At 39.8% G+C, this 26,453-nt stretch overlaps 1 protein-coding gene across 1 annotated transcript in view; it reads left to right on the top strand.

The window, feature by feature from the left end:
- Nucleotides 1-26,453, top strand: part of ARHGEF6 (Rac/Cdc42 guanine nucleotide exchange factor 6) — a 115,907-nt gene that overhangs the window by 73,603 nt on the left and 15,851 nt on the right. Inside the window, exons 8-12 of the mRNA XM_065901336.1 lie at nt 799-894; nt 2,398-2,520; nt 20,122-20,260; nt 22,872-22,931; nt 24,907-25,053. Of these exons, the coding sequence (XP_065757408.1) occupies nt 799-894; nt 2,398-2,520; nt 20,122-20,260; nt 22,872-22,931; nt 24,907-25,053 (565 nt within the window). The remainder of the gene's footprint in view (nt 1-798; nt 895-2,397; nt 2,521-20,121; nt 20,261-22,871; nt 22,932-24,906; nt 25,054-26,453) is intronic.

Here is a 26,453-nt window from a genome sequence, read left to right as displayed (position 1 = left end):
GCTCAAGATTTCCTTCCGTTGATTTATGAATAGCACATGTAATGTCTTTCAATTAACTTTCCCAGCTCCTCTAGAGGAGAGTATTCAAAAGTTTTTACACTTATTCCCAGCTATGATGTATTCTACCCATTTAGATACTTAGATATTTTTTGAGATGTATTTGACATATAACATTATATTAATTTCAGGTGTACGGTGTAATGATTCTATATTTGTATATATTGTGAAATGATCACCACAATAAATCTAGTTAACATTCATCGTCACACACAGTTACAAAATTTTTTTTCTTGTGATGAGAACTTTTAAGATCTCCTCTCTCAGCAACTCTTTCCACTATGCAGTACAGTATTATTAACTGTGGTCACCATGCTGTACATTACATCCCTATGACTTACTTATTTTATAACTAGAAGCTTGAACCTTTTGACCCCCATTCCACCCCCCTCCCCCCCTTTGGCGACCACCAGTCTGTTCTCTGTAGATGCTTAGATGTTAAGCCTTGTTATTCATTTACTCCTTGCTTTGTAAAATACCTAAATGTCCCTTATAAACACTCATTTTCTTTAGGATCATTATTCTTGTTATGGAAAAGGGAAATCAAGGAAAGAAGCTTTAGAAAGTTGCTTGAGATCACAGAGTTGGTGTCAATTAAAAACCTAAAGTTAAAATATAGGGATTGCTTCCCTTCTCCCATTTGCCAGTTACTAGCAAACTATCAGCTAACTAGACTAGAGATAGATAACTAGAGTCATCCCCAAGTTCTCTTCACTGAAACTACATATATATATTTTTCAGTCTGAGTACTGTGGAATTTACATCTTTATTGGGAAACTTCGAGGAAGTATGCACGTTTCAACAGACGCTCTGCCAAGCCTTGGAAGAATGTTCAAAGTAAGTGTCGCACGTCGCCATCAGGATAGCTAGCAACATTGGGTTTTTTGGTGTGTTTTGTTTTCTTTTAACTGTTGTCTTAGATAGGGGCACTTTATATTTATGCAGTTATTATGCATTTATACATTTATTCCAACTTTGATAAATTGCCCCAGTACAGAGAAAATCTACTAGGTTGTGGTACTCACAGAGTCAACCCACTAGTTGCTTATCAGGACTCTACATCTGGTCAGTTATTTCTCACTTTATTTAAAAATCATATTGACAAATAAGGTCTGAATCGACCATGGATGATGCCCTTGTCATCGATTAGATATTTTTCTTTTGTACATTGCGAATTACTTTTCTAAGTAATTTTTTTTTTTTTTTTTTTGCGGTACGTGGGCCTCTCACTGTTGCAGCCTCTCCCGTTGCGGAGCACAGGCTCCGGACGCGCAGGCTCAGCGGCCATGGCTCACGGGCTCAGCCACTCCGCGGCATTTGGGCTCTTCCCAGACCGGGGCACGAACCCACGTCCCCTGCATCGACAGGCAGACTCTCAACCACTGCACCACCAAGGAAGCCCCAAGTAATATCTTTATGTGAACCACAACGCATCATTGATGGCTAGCTAGCTCGTTGAAGTGCAGAATGAACTGTGATGATCATCAGGCAATATGTTTCTGGAGCAAGATTCGTTTTCCAAGTAGTGGATCTCGGAGAATTGGTGACTTTCATCGTCTATAGGGAATTTGGGGCAATTGCCTGTTTCTTGAGCTTAATGAGACACAGGTGGTTGTCCAGGGACGAAGCTGGTGAGAACCCCCTGTAAAGAGACCTGAGGAACCACTGCAAACGCTGATAGGGATCCATATTATTGGTATGGAAAGATGGTGACTAAGTGAGAAGAGCAGATTACTATTTAGATTTGTAATCTTTGCTTTTCATTTTATATGGAAACATGTAGAAGAGATTCCAAGGAATATGCCAACATTGTTATAATAGATATCTCTGAATGGTGGAATTCCGAGTAATTTTTTTTCTTTCTTGTGTTTTTTTGATTTTTCTGCAAACTAAAATGGGTGCCATGTAATTCTAAACATCTGGATGTCACCTTGCCTAGCAACACCAGGCCACCAAGACTACATAATACTCCTTTGTGATGTGTCATTTTTGGATTCAGTTAGTTTTGTCTGTACTTGAACTTCATGCAAATTAGTCAAGAGTATATTTAGTGTGCCCGGCTAAATTTGAATATTATAATTTGAATAAGCATCTTAAAAAACCCTAGTAATTCCAAATAAGTATCTGACCCTATATATTGGAGCTATGTTTGGTGGCTAGAGTTTAAAACAGTGGCCAAGAACTTGCATTTCATAGATAAAATGGTTATAATATAGAAGTTTCTTTTTAACTTTGGCAAAAGAATTCATAAGGTTTGCGTGTTGCCAGGTTTAATTGGAATCATCTTCCTTTATCCCGTTTCCTATTTTACATTCTGCGTTTCACCTGTTTTGCTTACAGGTTTCCAGAAAACCAACACAAAGTAGGTGGTTGTCTACTGAACCTCATGCCTCATTTTAAATCTATGTATCTGGCTTACTGTGCAAATCATCCTTCAGCTGTAAATGTACTCACCCAGCACAGGTAAATCATTAACATTTTCCCCAAAAAGCTGCTCTGCAATGATATCCTTTCCCAGGACTACCTCATTTGGAAATCCAAGATCTCCCACTGAACTCTTGATTATCCCCATTCATCATACCAGAAATTGATTCATTGTTGTATGGATTTATTGTCCATTCATGCAACAAATAATTTATTGAGCACCTACTATGTGCAAGGTCCTATAGTAGTTGATGGGGATACAGTGGTGAACAAGGAAGAGAAGGTCCCTTCCCTCATGGAGCATAGACTCTTGAGAGAAATAGACATGAAATTAAATGTTGTAAACATGTTGTATTAGAAAAGGGTAATTAAAAGGAAGCTGTGAGACTTTGAACGTGGTATCAAAGTGTGGAGTGAACGAAGGGTCAGGGAAGGCTTTCTTGAAGTAAAATTCTATTCAGAGCCAATGGTTTAGCCTTCCCCATCCCAGTGAATGTTTTATCCAAGTTGCTGCAGAGCTAAGCTGCCTAGGTTCATCTCTTTTTCACTCTCCCTTTGTCTGGTAGAGGAAGTCTCAAGTAGTAATATGGCTAAAAGGCAGGTATCAGCAGGGAAAGGTGGAAGGAAACTAACCCTGTGAACTGGGTGTCAGGTACTCTAAGCAAAGGTCTCTGATGACAATTATACTTGAACATAAATTGTTTCAGATTCATGGAGAACAGCAGCACAGTATCTCCTTTAAGAGTCCTTACAAGGGACCCAGATAAGCTCACATCTCTCCTACCCTTCCTTACACTCTGACGACTCATCCTTGACACATTCACTGATACACTCATCTGGGCCAGAATTCTGTAGCATAGACTTGAAGACACAGTTTGGACTTTGAAGCCATGTGCTAGGAATCCAGGTGGGACAATAGGAAGACCAACACACAGAGTCTCTTATGACTGAACTTGGAGACTAGATTCAGAACCGACATGATTCTGGAGGCTACTCAAGACTGAAAAGATTATTCTTCTCTTAATTTGACTTGTACTCCCAGACCCAGGCTGGAACAGTGGGTGACAACAGCCCTCAGAAGTGATGGGAACTTTGGCTTTGTCCTGGTTCATTAGGAGCTTGATTGGCTTTATAGAGCTGTTATGTAAGGGCATTTTGAAGGTAGAATTCAGTAGGTCCTACTTGAAGGTGAATTTTACTTCCCTGATGAAAGTTGTGAACTCTTGTGGCATATAGCAAATATGGAAGTTGGAGTTTAAAGAAAGAGAAGCCATGACTCTGGATTATTTAGGCAAGTGGCTCAACTGCTCAGAGCTAAAAATAACACTGACAATGTGCCAGGCACATGATGTAAAAGCCTATGAGGGAGTTACTATTATTACCATCATCTCTGCTTTACAGATAAGACATTAGAAGCTTAAGTAATCTGCCCAAGTACTCATAGCTGTTAAGTGGTTGAGTCAGAATTAGAATCCAGGTCTGTCAGACTTCTAAAAAAAATGTTTTTATTAACACATGTATTTCACCTACAAAGTGAATAATCTAAATGCAAACTTAAAGAATTATCATAAAATGAGCACACATGTACCCACCACCCAGCTTAAGAAATAAAATTTTACCATTTCTTTTTTAATATAGTAACTTTATTGAGATATAATTCACATACCATACAATTCACCCATTTAAAGTGTACAGTTAAATTATTTTTAGTATATTCAGAGTTGTGCAACCATCGCCACAATCAATTTTAGAAGATTTTCATCATTCTCCAGACAAACCTATACTCATTAGCTGTCACTCCCCATTGCCAGCCCAAGGCAACCACTAAAATACTTTATGTCACTATGGATTTGCTTATTCTGAACATTTCATTTAAGTGGAATCACACAACATATGGCCTTTTGTGTCTGGCTTCTTTCAGTCAGCATAATGTTTTCAAGGTTCATCCATGTTGTTGCACTTAACAGTACATTGTTTTTTTAAATTGCCATACATACAATGAAAAATATTTCATTGTATGGATACATATTGTTCTTCCATTCACCAGTTTGTGGACATATGGACTGTGAATGGTGCTACTATGAAGATTCATGTACAAGTCGTTGTGTAGACCTATGTTTTCATTTCTCTTGGGTAGATACGTAGGAGTGAAGTTGCTGGGTCATACGTTAACTCTATGTTCCACTTTTAGAGGAACTGTGAGACTGTTTTCCAAAGTGGCTACACCAATTTATATTCCTACTAGCAATTTATGACGGTTTCATTTTCTCCACATCCTCACCAACATTTGTTATCATCAGTCTTTTTGATTATAGCCATTCTAGAGGGTATGAAGTGACGATATCTCATTTTGATATTGATTTGCATTTCCCTAATGACTAACAATGTTGAGCATCTTTCATGTGCTTTATTGGTAATTGGTGTACCTTCATTTGGGGAAACGTCTACTCAGATCCTTCGCCTATTGTTAAATTGGGTTACTTGATTCATTACTGAGATATGATTCACATACCATAAATCCACCATTTTAAAGTGTAGAACTCAGTGGTTGTTAATATATTACGTTGTCCCTACATGTGAAGTGGGTCTCTTGTAGACAGCATGTGTACGGGTCTTGCTTTTGTATCCATTCAGCCAGTCTATGTCTTTTGATTGGAGCATTTAATCCATTTACATTTTAGGTAGTTATCGATATGTATGTTCCTATTACCATTTTCTTAATTGTTTTGGGTTTGTTGTTGTAGGTCTTTTCCTCTTCTTGTGTTCCCTGCCTAGAGAAGTTCCTTTAGCATTTGTTGTAAAGCTGGTTTGGTGGTTCTGAATTCTCTTAGCTTTCGCCTGTCTGTAAAGGTTTTAATTTCTCCATCGAATCTGAATGAGATCCTTGCTGGGTAGTCATCTTGGTTGTAGATTTTTCCCTTTCATCACTTTAAATATGTTCTGCTACTGCCTTCTGGCTTGTAGAGTTTCTGCTGAAAGATCAGCTGTTAACCTTATGGGGATTCCCTTGTATATTGTTGGTTGCTTTTCTCTTGCTGCTTTTAATATTTTTTCTTTGTATTTATTTTTTGATAGCTTGATTAATATGTGTCTTGGCGTGTTTTTCCTTGGATTTATCCTGTATGGGACTGTCTGTGCTTCCTGGACTTAAAATTGATTATTTCCTTTCCCATGTTAGGGAAGTTTTCTACTGTAAGCTCTTCAAATATTTTCTCAGACCCTTTCTTTTTCTCTTCATCTTCTGTGACCCCTATAATTCGAATGTTGGTACGTTTAATGTTGTTCCAGAGGTCTCTGAGACTGTCCTCAATTCTTTTCATTCTCTTTTCTTTGTTCTGCTCTGTGGTAGTTATTTCCACTATTTTATCTTCCAGGTCATTTATCTGCTCTTCTGCCTCATTTATTCTGCTATTGATTTCTTCTAGATAATTTTTAATTTCATTTATTGTGTTGTTCATCAGTGTTTGTTTGCTGTTTAGTTCTTCTGGGTCCTTGTTAAATGTTTCTTTTATTTCCTCCATTCTATTTCCAAGATTTTGGATCATCTTTACTATCATTACTCTGAATTCTTTTTCAGGTAGGCTGCCTATTTCCTCTTCATTTGTTTGGTCTGGTGGATTTTTACCTTGCTCCTTCATCTGTTGTGTATTTCTCTGTCTTCTCATTTTGCTTAATTTACTGTGTTTGGGGTCTCTTTTCGCAGGCTACAGGTTCATAGCTCCCGTTGTTCTTGGTGTCTGCCCCCAGTGGATAAGGTTGGTTCAGGGGCTTGTGTAGGCTTCCTGGTGGAGGGGACTGGTGGGCAGGTGGATTCTTAACCACTGCACCACCAAGGAAGTCCTATCACTTTTTTTTTTGCCTCATGTATTTTGATGTTCTGTTGTTAGGTGTATTCATGTTAAGGATTGCTTTGTCTTGTTGGAGAAATGGCCCTTGTATCTTTCTGTAATTCTCTCTCTTTATCCCTGATAGTTTTCCATGTTCTGATGTCAGCTTTTTCTGAAATTAATATAGCTAATCCAGCTATCTTTTGATTGCTGTTAATATTTCATTTTCCATACCTTTGCTTATAATCTGTCTGTGTCTTGTAGACAATATATAATTGAGTCTTGCTTTTTTAATCCACTTTGAGAATCTCTGTCCTTTAACTGACATATTTGGACCATTCATATTTAAAGTGATTATAGTTATAGTTGGATTAATATCTAAAATGTTTGTAACCATTCTCTATTCATTTCCCTTGTTCTTTCTTTATTGCCCCCCTTTTACTGCCTTCTGTGGTTTTATTATTATTTTTAATTTTGACTGTGACACCCGGCATGTGGGATCTTAGTTCCTCAACCAGGGATTGAACCTCTGCCCCCTGCAGTGGAAGCACGGAGTCTTAACCACTGGACTGCTAGGGAAGTCCTGCATTCTCTGGTTTTAGTTAAACATTTTATATGATTTCATTTTCTCTTCTTCTCTTTGTCTTTTTCTGAAAAAATTTTAGTGATTTCCCTAGAGTTTGTAATATCCATTTACAATTAACCTAACAGCACTTTCACATAACACTTACCATTTCACAGGTAATGCAGGTACCTTATAACAGAGTATTCTAAATTTTTTCCCCTCATCTCTTATTGTTCTCATTCATTTCATGTATCCATAACATAAAATCACTCAATATACTGTTGCTTTTATTACTTTGAACAGGTATCTATTAGATCTATTAAGAATAAGAAAAAAGATTTTATTTTAACTGCATTTATTATTCTCTGACACTCTTCCTTTTCATGTAGGTCCAAGTTTCCTTCTCTCTGAAATACTTCTTTTAACAATATTTGATAGGAGGTCTACTGGTGACAGTTTCCCTCAGTTTTTATTTGCCTAAGGAAGTTTCATTTTGCCTCCACTTTTTTTCCTTCTATTTTTATTGTGGTAAATAGCATGATGTCCTCAGAGTTCAACCATGTTTTCACATATGACACGATTTCCTCCTCTTTAAAGAGGTATGCATGTGCATACCACATTTCTTTATCCATTCATTCATCAATGGCCATTTATGTTGTTTCACGACTTGGCTGTGGGAATGCAAAAGTCTCTTCGAGACCTTGATTTCAGTTTATTTAGATAAATAACCAAAAGTTGGATTGCTGGATTAAATGGTAGTTCTATTTTCAGTGTTTTGAGGAACTTCCATACTGTTTCCACTGTGGCTGCACCAATTTACATTCCCACCAACAATGCACAGAGGTTCCAGCTTCTTCACATCTTTGCCAACATTTGTCTTTATTTATTTATTTATTTTTGGATAATGGCCATCCTAATCAGATGTGAGGGGATGTCTCATTGTGTGTGTGTGTGTGTGTGTGTGTGTGTGTGTGTGTGTGTGTGTTTGTGTGTTTACAGTAACTATTACACTTCTCTACTTAAATGTATACAATCTCATGTAGTAAGGGTCATGTATCTCTTTTCCTCAAACAAATACTAGTGTAATATTTAATTGAAGTATAGTTTCTGTACAATATTATATAAGTTACAGGGGTACAATATAGTGATTCACAATTTTTAAAGGTTATACTCCTTCTATAGTTATTATAAAATATCACTGTGGTTTTGATTTGCACTTCCCTGATGATTAGTGTTGTTGAGCATCTTTTCATGTACCATTTGTATGTCTTCTTAGGAAAAATGTCTATTCAAGTCCTTTGCCCACTTTATTTATTTATTTTTTTTTTTTGCGGTACGTGGGCCTCTCACTGCTGTGGCCTCTCCTGCTGCAGAGGACAGGCTCTGGACGCACAGGCTCAGCAGCCATGGCTCACGGGCCCAGCTGCTCTGCGGCATGTGGGATCCTCCCGGACCAGGGCACGAACCCGTGTCCCCTGCATCGGCAGGCGGACTCCCAACCACTGCGCCACCAGGGAAGCCCTCTTCTTTTTTTTTAACATATTTATTGAAGTATAATTGCTTATCAATGGTGTGTTAGTTTCTGCTTTATAACAAAGTGAATCAGCTATACATACACATATATCCCCATATCTCTTCCCTCTTGCGTCTCCCTCCCTCCCACCCTCCCTATCCCACCCCTCTAGGTGGTCACAAAGCACAGAGCTGATCTCCCTGTGCTATGCGGCTGCTTCCCACTAGCTATCTATTTTACGTTTGGTAGTGTATATATGTCCATGCCACTCTCTCACTTTGTCACAGCTTACCCTTCCCCCTCCCCATATCCTCAAATCCATTCTCTAGTAGGTCTGCGTCTTTATTCCTGTCTTACCCCTAGGTTCTTCATGACCTTTTATTTTTTCCTTAGACTCCATATATATGTGTTAGCATACGGTATTTGTTTTTCTCTTTCTGACTTACTTCACTCTGTATGACAGGCTCTAGGTCCATCCACCTCACTACAAATAACTCAATTTTGTTTCTCTTTATGGCTGAGTAATATTCCATTGTATACATGTGCCACATCTTCTTTATCCATTCATCTGTGATTGGACACTTAGGTTGCTTCCATGTCCTGGCTATTGTAAATAGAGCTGCAATGAACATTTTGGTACATGACTCTTTCTGAATTATGGTTTTCTCGGGGTATATGCCCAGTAGTGGGATTGCTGGGTCGTATGGTAGTTCTATTTTTAGTTTTTTAAGGAACCTCCATACTGTTCTCCATAGTGGCTGTATCAATTTACATTCCCACCAACAGTGCAAGAGTGTTCCCTTTTCTCCACACCCTCTCCAGCATTTATTGTTTGTAGACTTTTTGATGATGGCCATTCTGACTGGTGTGAGGTGATACCTCATTGTGCTTTTGATTTGCATTTCTCTTATGATTAGTGATGTTGAGCATCCTTTCATGTGTTTGTTACTTTGCCCACTTCTAAGTTAGGTTATTAGTATCTTTACTATTGAGTTGTAGGAGTTCCTTAATTTTTTTGGAGATAAGACCCTTATCAAATATATGATTTGTAAACATTTTTTCCTTTTCATAGGTTGCCTTTTCACTTTGCTGATTGTTTCCTTTGCTGTGAAAAATCCTTTTAGTTTGATGTAGTTCCACCTGCCTATTTTTCATTTTGTTAACTGTGCTCTTGGTATCATATTCAAGAAATCATTGCCAAGACCAATGTTTGGAAGCATTTCTCCTGTTTACTTCCAGGAATTTTAGAGCTTCAGGTTTTATGTTTAAGTCTTGAATCCATTTTGAGTTGATTTTTGTTTGTGGTGTGAGGTAAGGTTCCAGTTTCTTTCTTTTTTTTTGGCACCCTTGTCAAAGATCAATTAAACATATATACATAGATTTATTTCCAGGCTTTCTAATTTGTTCCGTTGATCTAGTGTCTTTCTTTGTGCCAACCATACTGTTTTAATTACTGTAGATTTGTAATATGTTTTGGAATAATGAAGTGTGAAACCTCCAACTTTGTTATTTGGTGTTCATTTTGGTTCCATATGAATTCTGGGATTGTTTTTTTCTGTTTCTGTAAAAAAAAATGCCATTGAGGATTTATAGGGATTGCATTGAATCTGTAGATCACTTTCGACGTCTGGACATTTTTAACAGTATAAACTCTTCTGATCTGTGAACATGGGATGTCTTTACACTTGTTTGTTCCTTCTTTAATTTTTTTCATCAATGTTTTGTAATTTTCAGTGTACAAGTCTTTGGTCTCCTTGGTTAAGTTTAGTACTAAGTATTTTATTCTTTGGATGCTATTGTATCAATAAATGAGATTTCTTGCCTTCTTTCTTTCTTTCTGTATTTTTTTGGATAGTTCATTGTTAATGTATAGAAATGCAACTGATTTCTGTATGTTAATTTTGGATCCTGCAAATTTACTGAATTCGTTTATTAGTTTTACCAGTTTTTTGTGGAGTCTTTAGGGTTTTCTACATATAAAATCATGTCATCTGTGAACAGAGATCATTTTACTTCTTCCTTTCCCGTTTGGATGCCTTTTATTTTTCTTTCTTGCCTATCTGGCTAGGACATCCAGTACTGTGTTGAATAGAAGTGACCAAAGTGGGCATCTGTGCCTTGTTCCTGATCTTAGAGGAAAAAGCTCTGTTTTTCACCATTGAGTATGATGTTAGCTCTGTGCTTTTCATATATTGCCTTCTTATGTTGAGGCAATTTCCTTCTATTCTTAATTAGTTGAGCATTTTTGTTTTTATCATGAAAGGATGTTGGATTTTTGTCAGATGCTTTTTCTGCATCTATTGAGATGATCATATGATTTTTATCTTTTGCCCTTTGAGTGTGATGTATCACATTGATTGATTTTTGTATGTCAAATCATCCTTGCATCCTAGGTATATTTCCCACTGGTCATGGTGTATGATGCCTTCAGTGTGCTATTACATTTGGTTTGCTAGTATTTTGTTGAGGACTTTGGCATCTATATTCATCAGGATATTGGCCTATAGTTTTCTTTTCTTGTGGTGTCTTTCTCTGGCTCTTGTATCAGGGTAATGCTGGTCTCATAAAATGAGTTTGAAAGTGTTTCTATCTCTTTAATTATTTTGGAAGAGTTTGAGGAGGATTGGTGTTAATTCTTTTTTTTTTAAATTTATTTATTTATTTTTTGGCCGTGCCACGGGGCATGTGGGATCTTAGTTCCCTGACCAGGGATCAAACCCACACCCCCTGCGGTGTAAGCGTGGAGTTTTAACCACTGGACCACCAGGGAAGTCCCTAGTGTTAATTCATTTTTAAATGTTTTATAGAATTCACCAGTGAAGCCATCTAGTCCTGGGCTTTTCTTTGTTGGGAGGTTGTTTTGTTTTTAAATTAATTAATTTTTGGCTGCGTTGGGTCTTCATTGCTTTCTCTAGTTGTGGCAAGCAGAGGCTACTCTTCATTGTGGTGTGTGGGCTTCTCATTGTGGTGGCTTCTCTTGTTGCAGAGCACGGGCTCTAGGCACGCAGGCATCAGTAGTTGTGGCACGCGGGCTCAGTAGTTGTGGCACACAGGCTTAGTTGCTCTGCGGCACGTGGAATCTTCCGGGACCAGGGATTGAACCCATGTCCCCTGCATTGGCAGGCAGATACTTTTTTTTTTTTTTTTCGGTACGCGGACCTCTCACTGTTGTGGCCTCTCCTGTTGCGGAGCACAGGTTCCGGATGCACAGGCTCAGCGGCCATGGTTCACGGACCCAGCCACTCTGTGGCATGTGGGATCTTCCTGGATGGGGGCACGAACCCGTGTCCCCTGCATCGGCAGGCAGACTCTCAACCACTGCGCCACCAGGGAAGCCCCCTGGGAGTTTTTAATAGTCAAGCTAGTCTGCGCTCAGACTCTTGCAGTTCATCACAGTTTCCATTTGAGTGGTCCTACCAGTTACTGGCTCCAGTGGCTTCTCCTCAGGGAAGTTGATCTCAGTTCTAATTCTTTGTGTTTGCCTGTCTTTCTAGATTTGGGGGGGGGGGTGGTTTTCCCTGTGATCTCAATTCTCAGTGGATCTAAGAAAAGTAATTGATTTTCAGTTTGTTCAGTGTTTTTCTTGTTGCGAGGATGGTAACGATAATTTCTAAGCTCTTTGGATGTCAGAGCTGAAACCCAATGTCCTTTTATGGTTTTTTGAATTATTTTATTTTATTTTACTTTTTTAAGCAATTTGTTTAACTTACATTTAGTAAATGTATAGAGTTGTGCAACCATCACCACAATCCAACTTAAGAACATTTCTGTCACAGAAGATCCGTTATGCCCATTCCAGTCAATCCCTGCTCCCACCCCCATGAATTATGTTTTTAGTGTTTGCTTTGAGGCTTTCCATATATATATCTTAACTTGTCTGAATCTGCTTCATGTTTACAGTAACTTAATTCTAGTGAGATATAAAAATGTTACTCCTAGTATACCTCTATTTCCACTTTCCTTTTTGTGCTACTGTTGTTATACACGTTATGTCTATATGTTATGAACCCAATAATACATTGCCATCATTATTATTATTTTAAATTTATTTATTTATTCATTTATTTAATTTTTGGCTGCATTGGGTCTTTGCTGCTGCGCGTGGGTTTTCTCTAGTTGCTGAGAGCAGGGGCTACTCTGTTGTGGTGTGCGGGCTTCTCATTGAGGTGGTTTCTCTTGCTGCAGAGCACAGGCTCTAGGCGTGCGGGCTTCAGTAGTTGTGGCTCGTGGGTTCAGTAGTTGTGGCTTACGGGCTCTAGAGTGCGGACTCAGTAGTTGTGGCGCACGGGCTTAGTTGCTCCGTGGCACGTGGGATCCTCCTGGACCAGGGCTCAAACCCATGTCCCCTGCATTGGCAGGCTGATTCACAACCACTGCACCACCAGGGAAGCCCGCCATCGTTATTATTAATATAATTTTCTATTAATGAAACTGAGAGAAGAAAGGAGAGTGAGGATATATTTATAGCATTTGTTATATTAACATTCTTATTTACTGTTTGTGTGAAGTGATACCTCATTGTAGTTTTGATTTGCATTTCTCTAATAATTAGTGATGTTGAGCATCTTTCCATGTGCCTGTTGGCCATCTGTATGTCTTCTTCAGAGAAGTGTCTACTTAGGTCTTCTGGCCATTTTTGGATTGGGTTGTTTGTTTTTTTGATATTGAGTTGTATGAGCTGTTTGTATATTTTGGAAATTAAGCCCTTGTCAGTTACATTGTTTGCAAATATTTTCTCCCAGTCTGTAGGTTGTCTTTTCATTTTGTTGATGGTTTCCTTTGCTGTGCAAAAGGTTAAAGTTTGATTAGGTCCCATTTGTTTATTTTTGCTTTTATTTCTATTGCCTTGGGAGACTGACCTAAGGAAACATTAGTACAATTTATGTCAGAGAATGTTTTGCCTATGTTCTCTTCTAGGAGTTTTATGATGTCCTGTCTTACATTTAAGTCTTTAAGCCATTTTGAGTTTATTTTTCTGTAAGGTGTGAGGGAGTGTTCTGACTTCATTGATTTACATGCGGCTGTCCAGCTTAACCAACACCAGTTATAGAAGAGACTGTCTTTTCTCCATTGTATATTCTTGCCTCCTTTGTCAAAGATTAATTGACCGTAGGCCTGTGGGTTTATTTCTGGGCTCTTTATTCTAGGGGTAGTTTTTTGAGACCAGTCTTTGAAATTTGCTGGTTCTCTCTACTGACCTAGCTGGCCTCTTGTGTAGCTTGTTGTTCTTAATTAAGAGGACCAGCCTTCTCTCATTTGCTTACCACCAAAATCTTCACTGCTTTTGCAAGAGACCTTAGGCTTGAATTTCCCCACACTGTTTTTCAACTAGAACCAATTCCTTTGAGGAAAGCTCACTGTTCCTATAGTCTGTCTGCCTCTCCCCCGGGGCAAAATCTTTGAGCCACTGCTCTGGGTGCTGGGCAGGGCGGTAGCCTCTGTTCTTTTCTGTTTACCTTTCCCAGCACAGAACCTCTACCCTGCAAGCGAGCTGGGGTGAGGGTAATTTGGTGCCAGTATTTTCAGCCTGCGTCCTCCCTCTCCGTCCAACCTCTCAGCCACAATCACTAGGCATTCAGCATCTTCAACTCAGAGCTGAAGCAGTTGAGATACGCTAGTGAGATATTGTGTCCTTGGGTTGGGAGTTGAGGGCAGAGGGAGCCCTCTCTTGTCCACACTTGCCTGGAGTGGCTTCTGGCAAACTGAGCCAGGAGGAGGGAGGAGGGAGAGAGGGAGAGAGCAGGTCATGGCTCAAATACCAAGCTCTCCCTGTTCTTACTGAGTTTTAGAATATTTTCTTGAATAAATGTTTTCTTCATTTACCAGATGTCATTGGAACACTTTCTAGAGACTTTAAATGGTTGTTTTTATAGGTTCCACTAGCTCTGCTTGTTTCCCCGGGGGATGGGTCCACATAGCATCTCATGCCACCATCCCCTTCATGCCTCTCCTTGGTGTCAGCCTAAAAACTTTTTCCCACTTTTATATTGTCTCAGTTTAGAGTTCTGCCACTTAGAAGCTGTGTTACCCAGGGGGATTCACTTAATCTTTAAGCCTTAGTTTCCTCACTTGTAAAATGAGGATAAAATCACCTACCTTGCAGGGCTGGTGTGAGGATTCAATGAAATAATGTATACCAAGTACCCGGCATATAGCACAAGGTACTTGCTGCCACCTCCCATGTCTGCTTTATTCATCTTCTACCAGCTTCTCGTTGTTTTTTAGAAAAAAATTATGCAATATTTCAAGCATACAAAGAACAGAGATAAAATAAAGCACACCCACGTACCCACCATTCAGCTTAAGAATCAAATTGTAGCTGCAATTGGAGTCCTGTGTATACTTTCCAATATTTCCTGCTCCTCCCTCCCTCCCCCGAGGGAACCTCAGTCCTGAATTGGTTTTTATTATTTCCAGGAATGTTTTCATACTTCACTACTTATCTTCAATAAAGAAAAATATGGTTCAGAGGCATTTTTCCTGTGATGGCTATGTAAACATCCTGTGTGGATAAGGGTAAATTTCTTAATGCCAATGAAAAGAGATCCCATTATGTTAGCTTGCCATTTATATGAGCACGTATTCTTTTTCTTCTGATCTGAGAACAGCAATTCTGGATAAATACCAGAAAGAAAGGGTGTACCTCAGATGGCAGACTTGTAGTGTTTAGAGAATTTTCTGTTGTAATTCTGTGTACTAAAATACTACTGACTCTGCATTCACCCATGTTAGGAGTTTAAAGTACAAACAACAGTAGAGATTCCTTCAAACATTATGATTTAAAGTTTGTTGCACAGTTAATTGAAAGATTCTCAACTTTGGGGGGAAATTATTATACCCTGTTTGCTTGATTTTGGTTAGTGATTTTTTTAAATTGAAGTATAGTTATTTACAATGTTTCAGGTGTACAGCAAAGTGATTCAGTGTACATATATCTATGTATAGATATATATTCTTTTTCAGATTCTTTTCCATTATAAGTTATTACAAGATATTGAATATAGTTCCCTGTGCTATACAGTAGGTCCTTGTTGTTTATCTATTTTATATATGATTAGTGATTTTTGGAGAATTTTATAATATCCCTTGAAATGATGGAAGACTCACTGGAGTCCCATAGAACTGAATTTTTACCTTAGTGGTTTATTTACATGTAAAGAATGAAAATTAAATTAAAATACTTGGGGTTATCCTCAGAGGTGCTTCTAACATAATCTCAGCTATTTTCTAGGCATCTTGTCGTAATTTATGCTGACATACTAGAGGCAAAGCATACTTGAGTGAAACTCTCAGAAAATTCAGATTAAAATCCTGTTCTTATGAAGGTTTCAGCTGAAATAGAGACATTGGTGGCTTTCTGCTAAAGCTGTAGACGCTTAGAGGCGGGAAAAATCTCTGAGTCAGAGCGAGCCAGTTAGGTGAACTTCTTCATTTCGGCCGGCAGGTAGCAGTATCATACTAGAAATGCTTGTGACGATTGACAGTGAGACCAGACGCAGCCTGAAAATTGTATGACTGTGTGTTGGTGCCTTGTGAAAAGTGCAGTGATGCATTATCTGAATTTGGAGATATAAGCAGACCCCAATCTTGATATGTTTGTTCCCCATATTTACATATATTTGAATGACTGCCCCAGTCTTTTGCTCGGCCCTGGGTGAGGTCTTTTGGGATTTCCCCTCTCTCTCCCCTTCTGGCTTGCTATTGTGGCTCTTATTTCTTCCTGGGAGAAACTTCACCCTTACAAAAATACCCACTTCTCTCCCGTGCTTCGCTGTGGCATCCATCCTTTTCACAAGGGAGAGGAACCCGGCGGCGTGAAAAGACAGAGCGGGGAGAGGAGGAGAGAGTTAGCACCGAGGCAGATCTGGACCTCACTTCCGGCTCTATTGCGGCGACTACCACAAACACCACGTGTTCTTTTCCTCTTGTTAGTTTTATTCACTCTCTGTTTACCACTGTTGTCAGCAATGAAGACTTTGAGAAAAACTCAGAGCTGTGTACTTGCTTCCGGGACGAAGCACATAGGAAAAATTCTGAGGCTAGATTCTGTTCTGTCTTTGAGGAACCAGGGAAGGGAGCAAGTGAGACTGACCACAAATAGAAAGTGGTGGGGAGGAAGCAGGCAGCCTAGTCTCTGGGACTGGATCAGTGAAAAAAGGGCTAAGTGAGATCCACCCAACCCAGTGTGAGCGGCATCCCGGGGATTTTCCACTGGCCACGCCCAGCCTCCCAGTTCCTCGTGCCTCACCTCCCCATTCCAGACCACGGTGATTCCCATGAAAGGCTGGTGGCGAGAGAGTGAGGCGAAAAGAGGGGAAAATCTGGTCCTTTTCTAGCTGCTCTAGTTAGAGTTACCATCGTTCAAAGTGGAAATCTATGCAAAGATTCTACAGAAACACTGTTATATGAGATGGTTAAGCCCTGGAGTGTTATTATAATGTCTGACACTTTCCTTCAGTTTTCCAGCCCAACCTAGAATATGCCAGAGCCCCATCCACCACGCATTCTCTAAGGGTATGTTGAGTTTCAAACAACATTCATACATTGAAAACTGCTTCTGTGGTATCACATCACATATACAGAACCTGTTAAACTTGAAAAGCACTTCAAGCAGGCTGTATAAAACGTAAAAGCTGCATTTGAAAGACAGATTGTGTTTTGGTATACTGACATATATTTGCATTTTATATTTGTGTGTGATATTAATTTGTGCATTAAATTTATTTGGCTAAGTAAAATGTGTCTTTGAGGGTCTATTTATCATAATGGGCAGTGGCTTTATAAGGCAGTTTTGTTCTTTTGTTGCAGTAGTCTGATGTTACTTTTTCCCTAATAGCCAGTGTTTTATTCTGAGATAGTGATCTCACGTTATATTGAAAACATTTTTTAAATTCTTCTGTAATATTTAACAAGCCTAGAAGTTAGAAGGCTGCGTGGAAAGTAATAAAGTACACGTTAGCATTTGCTTTTAATTGTTGTAACCCTTGTATCAATTAGAGTAGAACGTTGAGGATGCAGGTAGTTATTTACTCATGGAAAGGAAAAAATAAGACTTGTTTACCAAGTTGAAAAGAAATTAGGAAAGTGATTTTCTCAAAATTACATACTCAAACGCTCTCTCCAACTTCGAGTTATTTTCCTAATTATATTTTATATGTGATGATCATTTTTTAGTCTAAGCCGAATCTGACCCACAGGCAGGTTAACCTGTGTTTCCCTAGTCGCTTGCATTAAGCACTATTTCTTTTTCAAAAATTTTTATTGACATCTACTTGATTCACAATGTGTTCGTTTCAGGTATACAGCAAAGTAATTCAGTTATACATATATATATTCTTTTTCATATTCTTTTCCATTATGAATGATTACAGGATATTGAATATAGTTCCCTGTGCTATATAGTAGGACCTTGTTGTTTATCTATTTTATATATAGTGGTGTGTATCTGTTAATCCCAAACTCTTAATTTATCCCTTCCCCACCCCCTTTCCCCTTTGGTAACCATAAGTTTGTTTTCTATGTCTGTGAGTCTGTTTCTGTTTTGTAAATAAGTTCATTTCTATCATATTTCAGATTCCACATATAAGTGATATCATATGATATTTGTCTTTCTCTGTCTGACTTACTTCACTTAGTATGATAATCTCTAGGTCCAAAACACTATTTCTTCTAGAAGTTCTCCCTGCATTATTCAAGTCAGCTCAGCTCCCACCCTCCTTTTTTTCATGGTTTAGACCTCAGAGATGGTCCATGCCACTGCTGTGTTCCACATCAAGCATCAGACAGTAGTGATTTCCAACAGACCTGGGTGTGAACCTTAACGTAGCTATTTACTTGCTTTCACTCACCCTTTCTGAGTCTCATGTTTCTCGTCTGTAAAATGAAGATAACACCTGTGTTGAAATGTTGTTGTGAATATTAAACAAGAACAAATGCATGCAGAGATCTCAGCATGAAAGATTTTTAGTCTTATAAACCCCAATATTTAAGGTTCACAATTTTAGTAGGAAGTAGGTTTTATCTCTGCTTTACAAATGAGTCAGCTGAGGTAGGTAACTGATCAGGGTCACTGAATCTGTTTTATGATTTCAAGTCCAGGGCACTTCCCTCCCCTTGGCTGCTTCTGGAGCAAGACTGCAAAAACTGATAAAATAGGTAGGCTTGATGGTTAGATGTGACCACTCAGATGAGATCTAGCTTCCGTGACATCCCTGTGATTCTGCGTGACTCAAGGTTGCTGTGTAACAGCTGAAACGATTTCTTTTTCTCTCCTGCTCGCAAAAGCCAAGAAGAGGGAGAGTATCTATAATAGGGGTAACCTGCAAACCCCACTTAACTCCTGTAGGTTACTGACTGAAACAACAACTTTTCCTGCCCCAACCCATGCCCACAGTCTGGGAACCCGCTAGCTACCGAAAGATGTGTCGAAGATGTGTTCTAGGAGAATAAGTAGATCATTTGGTAGTAGAGGGTTCCTCTTGGAGAGGGATGAGAAGATTGGTGGGGCCAGTGGGAATCCAAAAAGTTAAGACTTGATCTTGCAGGCAATTGGAGGTTCCTGAGTAGGAAAGCAACAGGAGTTAAGTGGTGGTTTGCAGGGTGCTTCACAAGCCGGAAATCCTGGAAGCTGGGGGGTCCATTGGACTATTGCAGTGAACTAGACCGGAGAGATGAAGGCCTGAGCTGAGTCAGTGGCAGTGGGAATGGAAAGGAATAAACAGGCACAAGAAGGCTTGTGACGGATTAGATATGCGTGGGTGAGCAAGGAGGGAGAGGGGTCAAGAGATAAGGCAGGTTTCCTTCTTTAATTCTATGTTGCAGAGATATAAACTAAAATGATCTTGCAGCCCCAGGACTCAGTATCCTATTGGTGGAAAGGAGACAGTCCAGAGGGTGCTGAAGGGCAGAGAAAACCCAGGCTTAGACTTAGACATTTGCACAACATGGTTCCTAAGATATTAATACAGTCTTTTTTTTTTTTTTTTTTTTTTTTTTTGGCCACACCTCGCGGCTTGTGAGATCTTAGTTCCCCTACCAGGGATTGAACCCGGGCCCACGGCAGTGAGAGTGCAGAGTCCCAACCACTGGACCACCAGGGAATTCCCTACAGTCTTTTCTTTTTTTTGAAGCCGAGTTATTTGGGTAGGCTGCCGCACTGTTTCCAGATCCTAGGCTAAGTGATTAGACATGCAAACATGCTGCTATCTGAATTTAGGACTTGATTCTGGCACATTACAAGTGGGTGTCCCAGTGATAGGGAGCAGCCGGTGATAGGGAGCTCTTGGTGAGTTACTCCCCTTGGCATCTCATCAGCCAATAACTAGAATGTTTGCAGTGACTAAGAAAAGATTTTTTCAAACCTGACGTTGAGGTCATATGATAGATTGTATGCCCCATGCCTCTGGGTGCAGGCTTCTTAAGGGCAGGGGTTTTGGTTTTCTTCACGGCTGTATTCCCAGCAGAGAACAGAGCCTGTCACTTAGTAGATGCTCAATAAATAATTGTTGGATGAGAAAATAAAGCCAGGGATCATAAGTGCCTGGTTCACCGCTGTAGCCCAGTGCTGTGTGCCATGCTGATTGAATTGAGTCGAAGTGCGTTGGACAGCATTTGTGCTGGTGATCCAAAATTTATTTGGTTTTCTATGCTGTGAAATACAGGAAAATCATGTTCAGTTGGTAACTCTTTACATGGAATATTAAGCAGTAACAAAACTATATTCGTTCTTTTGCCAGTGATGATCTGGAACGATTTATGGAAAATCAAGGTGCATCTAGCCCAGGTATCCTCATTTTAACAACAAGTCTCAGCAAACCTTTCATGCGACTGGAAAAGTATGTTACTCTCTTGCAAGAGTTGGAACGGCATATGGAGGTAAGGGAAGGCGAGCTATTTTAAGCTCCTGTACAAAGGATGAGCCTCTGCTCTGGAGGAAGCAGCCAGTACCGCCTCCAAACTAGCCTTACTGAGGAGTTCAGAAAAAACCTGGGTTTCAAAATTTACTTGATCCAGTCTTCCCTCTTCCCGGGCTTTTACTTTTCCTCTTTATGCAGCAAAATAAGAATGGGACATTCTTTTTTTTTTTTTCCCCTCTGAAGTTTTTTTTTACTTATTTTTTCCAGCTTTATTGAGGTATGATTGGCCAATAAAAATTGCATATATTTAGGTTGTACAACGTGATTTTTTAAAGGTGTACAATGTGATGATTTAATATACACATACATTGTAAAATCATGACCACAATCACGTTAATTAACACATCCATCACCTCACATACCTACCTTTTTTTTTTTTTAGTGAGAACTTTCAAGATCTTTTCTTTTCTTTTTTTTAAGCAACTTTGAAGTATACAATACAGTATTATCAACTACAGTCACCATGCTGTACATTAGATCCCCAGGACTTATTCATCTAGTAACTGAAAGATACCCATACTTTACTATTAAATATTCATGATCATTCTCCCTCCCCTCTCTTCTCCCAGCCCTGGTCCTGTTGCTTCCTCAAGTCTCTGCTCACTGGTTGACTTAGGTTTGCTTCTGCCCTCTCATCTGTAGATGGTGGTTCTACAGAGAAATCTTCCACCAAGAAACCTTCTGTTGCTCTGATACACGAACCAGCTTTCTTGTGGGAGCTAAACAAAGCAGAACAGCATCAGAAAATGTACAGAACATTTTTCATTATAGACAGGAATGTTTATCCCTAGAGCACTGTGGTCATTCAGCTTTATGACTCTGGATTACAATGGAAGATTCTGGTATTTCTTTAAAGATGAATAAATGGGTCCAGTCTCAGTTTCTCTGTTTACGCAGCCATACATCTCCATCAAAGCCCCCTCACATTTTTTTGTTTAAAAATGCACAGTTTACTTGCAACAGCTGTAGCATAGCTATCACCTTTTCTAAATATTCAGATTTGCAATGAGGGCTGAGGATTGAATATTTTTGCCTCAAGAGCCCATATCCTCTTTATTAAAAGCCCATCAGCAGGGGTAGCTTCTTGAGCCGCTCTTGTGTGATGGAGCATGGGGGATGGGGATGGGTGAGGAGGGCCCGAGGGGTGAAGCTGCATTTACCCTACTTGTTCTTCCTGTGTCTGGGGAAAGGTTTTGAGGTTTGAAAGGGTTTGATTATCTTTAAAGAGAAAGGTTGCAGGAAGGTGTTGACCTCTGGATGGCTTTCCAAAAGCTAAACCTGTTCACCGAACCGTTTGTGGTTTGCCCCTCCTTGTTTATCACAAAAATCCAGAAACGCGTGGCCCCAGTTTCTGGAACTGCTCAGTGCTGAAGTGCAAACAGACACTTCATTTGAGGAAATAAAATCCCAGGTGCTCCCACTGCCTGCATCCTCTGTCTTGGCCCTTCTTGTCTCAGAGCCCGTTTCCTCTCCTCCTCCGTGTGCTGGTGGTCACCTGCCTTTGGCTGCCTTTCGTTTCCCACCATCAGATAATACGTATCCTGAGTACAGGTTCACCATCTGGTGAGACACTTTATCCAGCTTTCTGATCATTGAGTATGGCTGCTGGCTCATGGCAGAGTAGAACTTGAACTTCTCAATGATCAGCCGATTTGCGTAAGGATACATTTATAAAGGAGTACAACCTTTCTTTTCATAAGCAGTGCTGCTCTTAGCTTGGGTCAGACCCTTAGTCTACTCAGCTCTGTATTTTATCACCCAAAGCTGATCGAACAGCAGATTTTCTCTTCCTTTTACTGCAGCTGAATTCCAGAGGTTAGCTGGACATCTCCCGCAAGGAGCCATACTTTCCCTTCATAAACAGTTATGCAGATGTGGATCCCTCAAAGCCATTTTTGAACCTGTCCACTTTTCAGGGTTGTGAGTACCGTGGAATTGCAGACCAAATATAATCAGCTTGCTTAGGAAGGAGCACATGGTATGAGACCTGGAATTTTTTCCCGGCTGCCATGTTGAGTCTGCTGAAAGAAGATGGAGGCGGTGTAGGAAATGAGATTGGATTGAGTTCTCTCTAACCACCACTATGTTCCTACAATTCCCTATCTCTTGTCATTTACTAACAACATGACCTAATGATGCCCCTCCCACATAATTATTATTTATCATCCACGGTATAACAGCAAAAAGGCAAATGGGAACTCTTGCCTCGATAACTGTACTTAGTATGTTGTTACCAAATATATAATGTGTTCCCAGCCATCTTAATTTCTTCATCACCTAATCATTAGAGGTGCTGAGATTCCAAATGCTCAAATGCTGTTTTATTTTTTAATCTTCAAGTTAGCATACGGTAAAGCTGACTTTTTTCTTTTGGGGTACAGGTCTATGGCTTTTAACATGTGTGTAGATTCGAGTTACCACCACTACTGTCTCGACACAGAACAATTCCATCATCCCTCAAAATGTCTTCTTTGGATCTCTTTGCAGCCACACCCTCCTCCCACCCCTAAGCCCTGCAATCACTGCTCTGTTCTCCTTTAATATTGTTTTAAAATGTATTCCTTTAATAGGATACGCATCCAGATCACCAGGATATTCTGAAAGCAATCATAGCATTCAAAACTCTCATGGTAGGTGATGCTCTAAAATTATAACTCTCCATTTTGTATGCTTTGTTCCTAAAAGAGTGACTTGTGTGTAATGTTTCTTTCCTTCTGCAAAGGTCTCTAGAGTGGAAACAATAAGCTCTAGTGACCGTATCGCAGTGATTGTTTCATTTACTGTTGTCTTCCAAACATCATGCTTACCTGTGAAAGGTTGCCAGGCTGAGGGTGTAAAGCGCTCACATTTGAAGTCTCTGCCACATTAAGCATGGCTGTGTAGGTGGGGGGTTTCCTTTTGTCTCTTTGTCTTTACCCCCGTGTTACTCACCTTATGTCTGTGCAACTCGTCCTTCACTGATCGGCATCAATACCGGATTCATCTACTTATGCCGAAAGGTGTGAGTCTATTCTTTGCATATGAAAAAGAAATCCTTCATCAAATCTAAAAGGAAAAAGAAACCCGACTAAAATACGATTGCTGTATATAGAGTGCTATCAAAGTTACCTTTTATCTTGAATCTCGAGCACAATGGCTTAATGTCCTCTTGAACCCACTGAGGTAAAACTGCTTGGTGGCATTTTAGGAGGAAAGAAAAGGTTATTTGGGGTGATTGATTAAGTTGAGCTTAATTTTAGACATTTCTGTAGTACTCCAAGTGATGGGGATCAACGTTTAGTTATTGATTCTTGCTGTAAGGTTGTGATGCAACATTCACCATCACCTCATTTTTATTGCTGTCGAAAGATCTGTACCTGATGTGTCCACAGTTAAACAGCAAGTTGAAGACCAGCGTGTAAGGTATCAGGTTAAAGTTGCTGTTGTAGGTAAAAAATGGTGGAATACTGGCAGCTTGACATGGTTCAACCTAATGGAACAGCCCACTGAAACCCATGGCATTTATAATTATTTGTATCCCTTTTTTTTCCTATGTAAATTGAGTATAAAATGTCTCATTTGAAAAATGATATTTCATTCTAATCATTTTACATGTTGTAAAACTTGCTTTGACGGTTATAGTATACTTACTCCCATTCTAGGCCTCAAAAATATGTGTACAATGAACTTATTTCCTCAAGTTTCCATTTACCTGAAAGGGGCAGCAGAGATTTTATAGAAAACATGCCCCAAAACACTATGATAGTCATTTGGAAACAGGAACATAACTAACCATATGCTTATTTTCATATTCGATTTGGAGTGAATACTGTTAAATTATTTTAAGATAACTTCACATTTTCTGAAGCAGTGAGCTATATATGTATATAGTATATACTCTATACAAATATATAGTAGTCATACCCCACGTGTTATTTCTTGGCTTGTATTTTCAGTTTGTATTTGTGAAATTCAGTTGTATCTCTTTTTCCAATCCTTTTAGGGATAAAAATTAGCTTAGTACTTTTTCATAGCAATCTACTACTGGTCCCAAAACAAAGTATAGGGCAGTGCCTATGTTTCATTATAAGATCAGTTTGATTCACTGCGGCAGAAGGAGTTTAATTTTCTCTTTTTCGATAACTCTTGGAGTCATTTTGTAAAGTAAGATGTCACTTGGTTGGAAACTGAGTTAGAAAAATAAAATTGCTTTGTAACAAAGCACGACTTATGCAAAGGTAGACAAGATGGAGAGGAGCTGGAGCGAGCAAGGACACCAAGCAGCAGATCTGAACCTACTGGTCCTGTTTGATGTGATTCTGCTACTTGTCTTCCCTTACTCCTTGTGGGGAGGGAGAGGCAACCCCCTTCCTTCTACCACTTTATCTTGATGTTTTGCAAAATGAGAAATGGCTCCTCCTTACAAAATGTTTAGGGGCTGAAGGCTAGAGATTTAAGGTAGTGAATCTTTCCATCTGTCCGGAACGGACCAGGTGATGGGACTCGTGGTGAGGAATAGGGACTCAGCGGAAATCTGATAGTCAAGAGCCGCTTCTTACTTTAGCCTTGTTTTAGGTCTGTTTCCGGAGAATTCCTATTTCAGTATGTTCTGCTTCGGTTCTGTAGGGGCAGTGCCAAGATCTCAGAAAGAGAAAGCAGCTGGAGTTGCAGATACTTTCGGAACCTATTCAGGCATGGGAAGGGGAGGATATTAAAACCTTGGGGAATGTGATCTTTATGTCGCAAGTAATGGTGCAGTATGGAACATGTGAGGTAAGAGGTTTCACTCTCAACACCCTTTCTTCCGTCTTTTATATATTTCTTCCTTTATTTCTTCTTCCATCAAGGTCAAATGCTCAGACTTTTCGCATCAGAAACTGAGCACCTGTTCTTTGCCCAGCCCTCTGCTTGGTGCTGTGGGAGCAGTTAAGAGAAAAGAACAGCCATGATCTCTGCCTTCAAAGAACTCATTAGAGACAGATTAAAACCCAAGCTGCAACTAGAAAACAAACCAAAATAGTCAATGCCAGATCATGCCATCCCTACAATAGATTCCACAGAAGTTCAGAGAAGGGAGAGACCGAGAAAAGACTGTATGCAGATAGGACTTGAGGAGGGGGCCGTGAAGAGAGAGGGGGAAGATTTTGTAAGGGAGAGGTCCTTCTTATCTCAGGAGAGAGCAGGGATGTGGCCTTTTGTCTTCAGCGCACTGAGCCAGCCAGTTTATTAGGAGCAGAGGAAGCATCCTGGGCAGAGTGAAAGAGCGAATTCATTGGGTTCGAGAGAGGCAGGTTGTGAAGAACCTCGGCTGTCAGGCAAGGATAGTTCAGCTGGACGCAGCAGGAAACCATGCGAGGCCTGAGTAGTAGAGAAACAGGGGTGAAACGAAAGGGGTGTTTCTGACAACCTGGCAGCTGTGTATGTCAGCTAAACTGGAGGAGATGGGGCTAGAGACAGGCCATCTGGGTTGGAAAGTGGTAAGTACCCCCCAGGAAGGTGGTGGCAGAGAGAACGAAACTTAAGGGGCAAATATGAGACGTGTTTAGAAGGGAAAGCCTGTAGGAAGTGGTGAGCCAGAGGCTAGAGGAAATGACGGATGTCATTTCAGACCTGGTAACTTTCAAGTGATGGTGGGTATCCAGGAGGAGATGACTTGTAGGCAGCTGTTGAAACGGTATAGAAATGTGGGTAGGAGGTCAGAGTTAGAGGCAGAGGTTTACATGCCCCTGACAGATGTGCCTTCTTGGGAAGTAAATATCCAGAGAGAAGCACGGAAGCCTGAAGATGGGTTATGTCTTTTAGGAAGGGAGCGGGGTAGGGGAAGAAGGTTGATTACACCACCTGGTGTGATTTACGGGGTATTGCCATCGTCTTCTCCCTCCCCAAACATCTTCCTCTACTCCCTGACAGGTCTCTGTCAGAGATTCATTACTGTGGTTACCAAAGGGGAAAGCGGGGAGGGATAAATTAGGAGTTTGGGATTAACAGATACACACTACTATACATAAAATAGATAAACAACAAGGACCTACTGTATAGCACAGGGAACTATATTCAATATCTTGTAATAACCTATAAGGGAAAAGAATCTGAAAAAGAATATGTATCTGAATCACTTTGCTGTACACTTGTAACATTGTAAATCAATCAACTATACTTCAATTAAAAAATTG

This window comes from Phocoena phocoena, chromosome X (assembly GCF_963924675.1).
Source record: "Phocoena phocoena chromosome X, mPhoPho1.1, whole genome shotgun sequence".
Lineage (NCBI taxonomy): Eukaryota > Metazoa > Chordata > Mammalia > Artiodactyla > Phocoenidae > Phocoena > Phocoena phocoena.
Note: the sequence above shows the minus strand (reverse complement) of the source record. Positions and strands in the feature narration are given on the sequence as shown.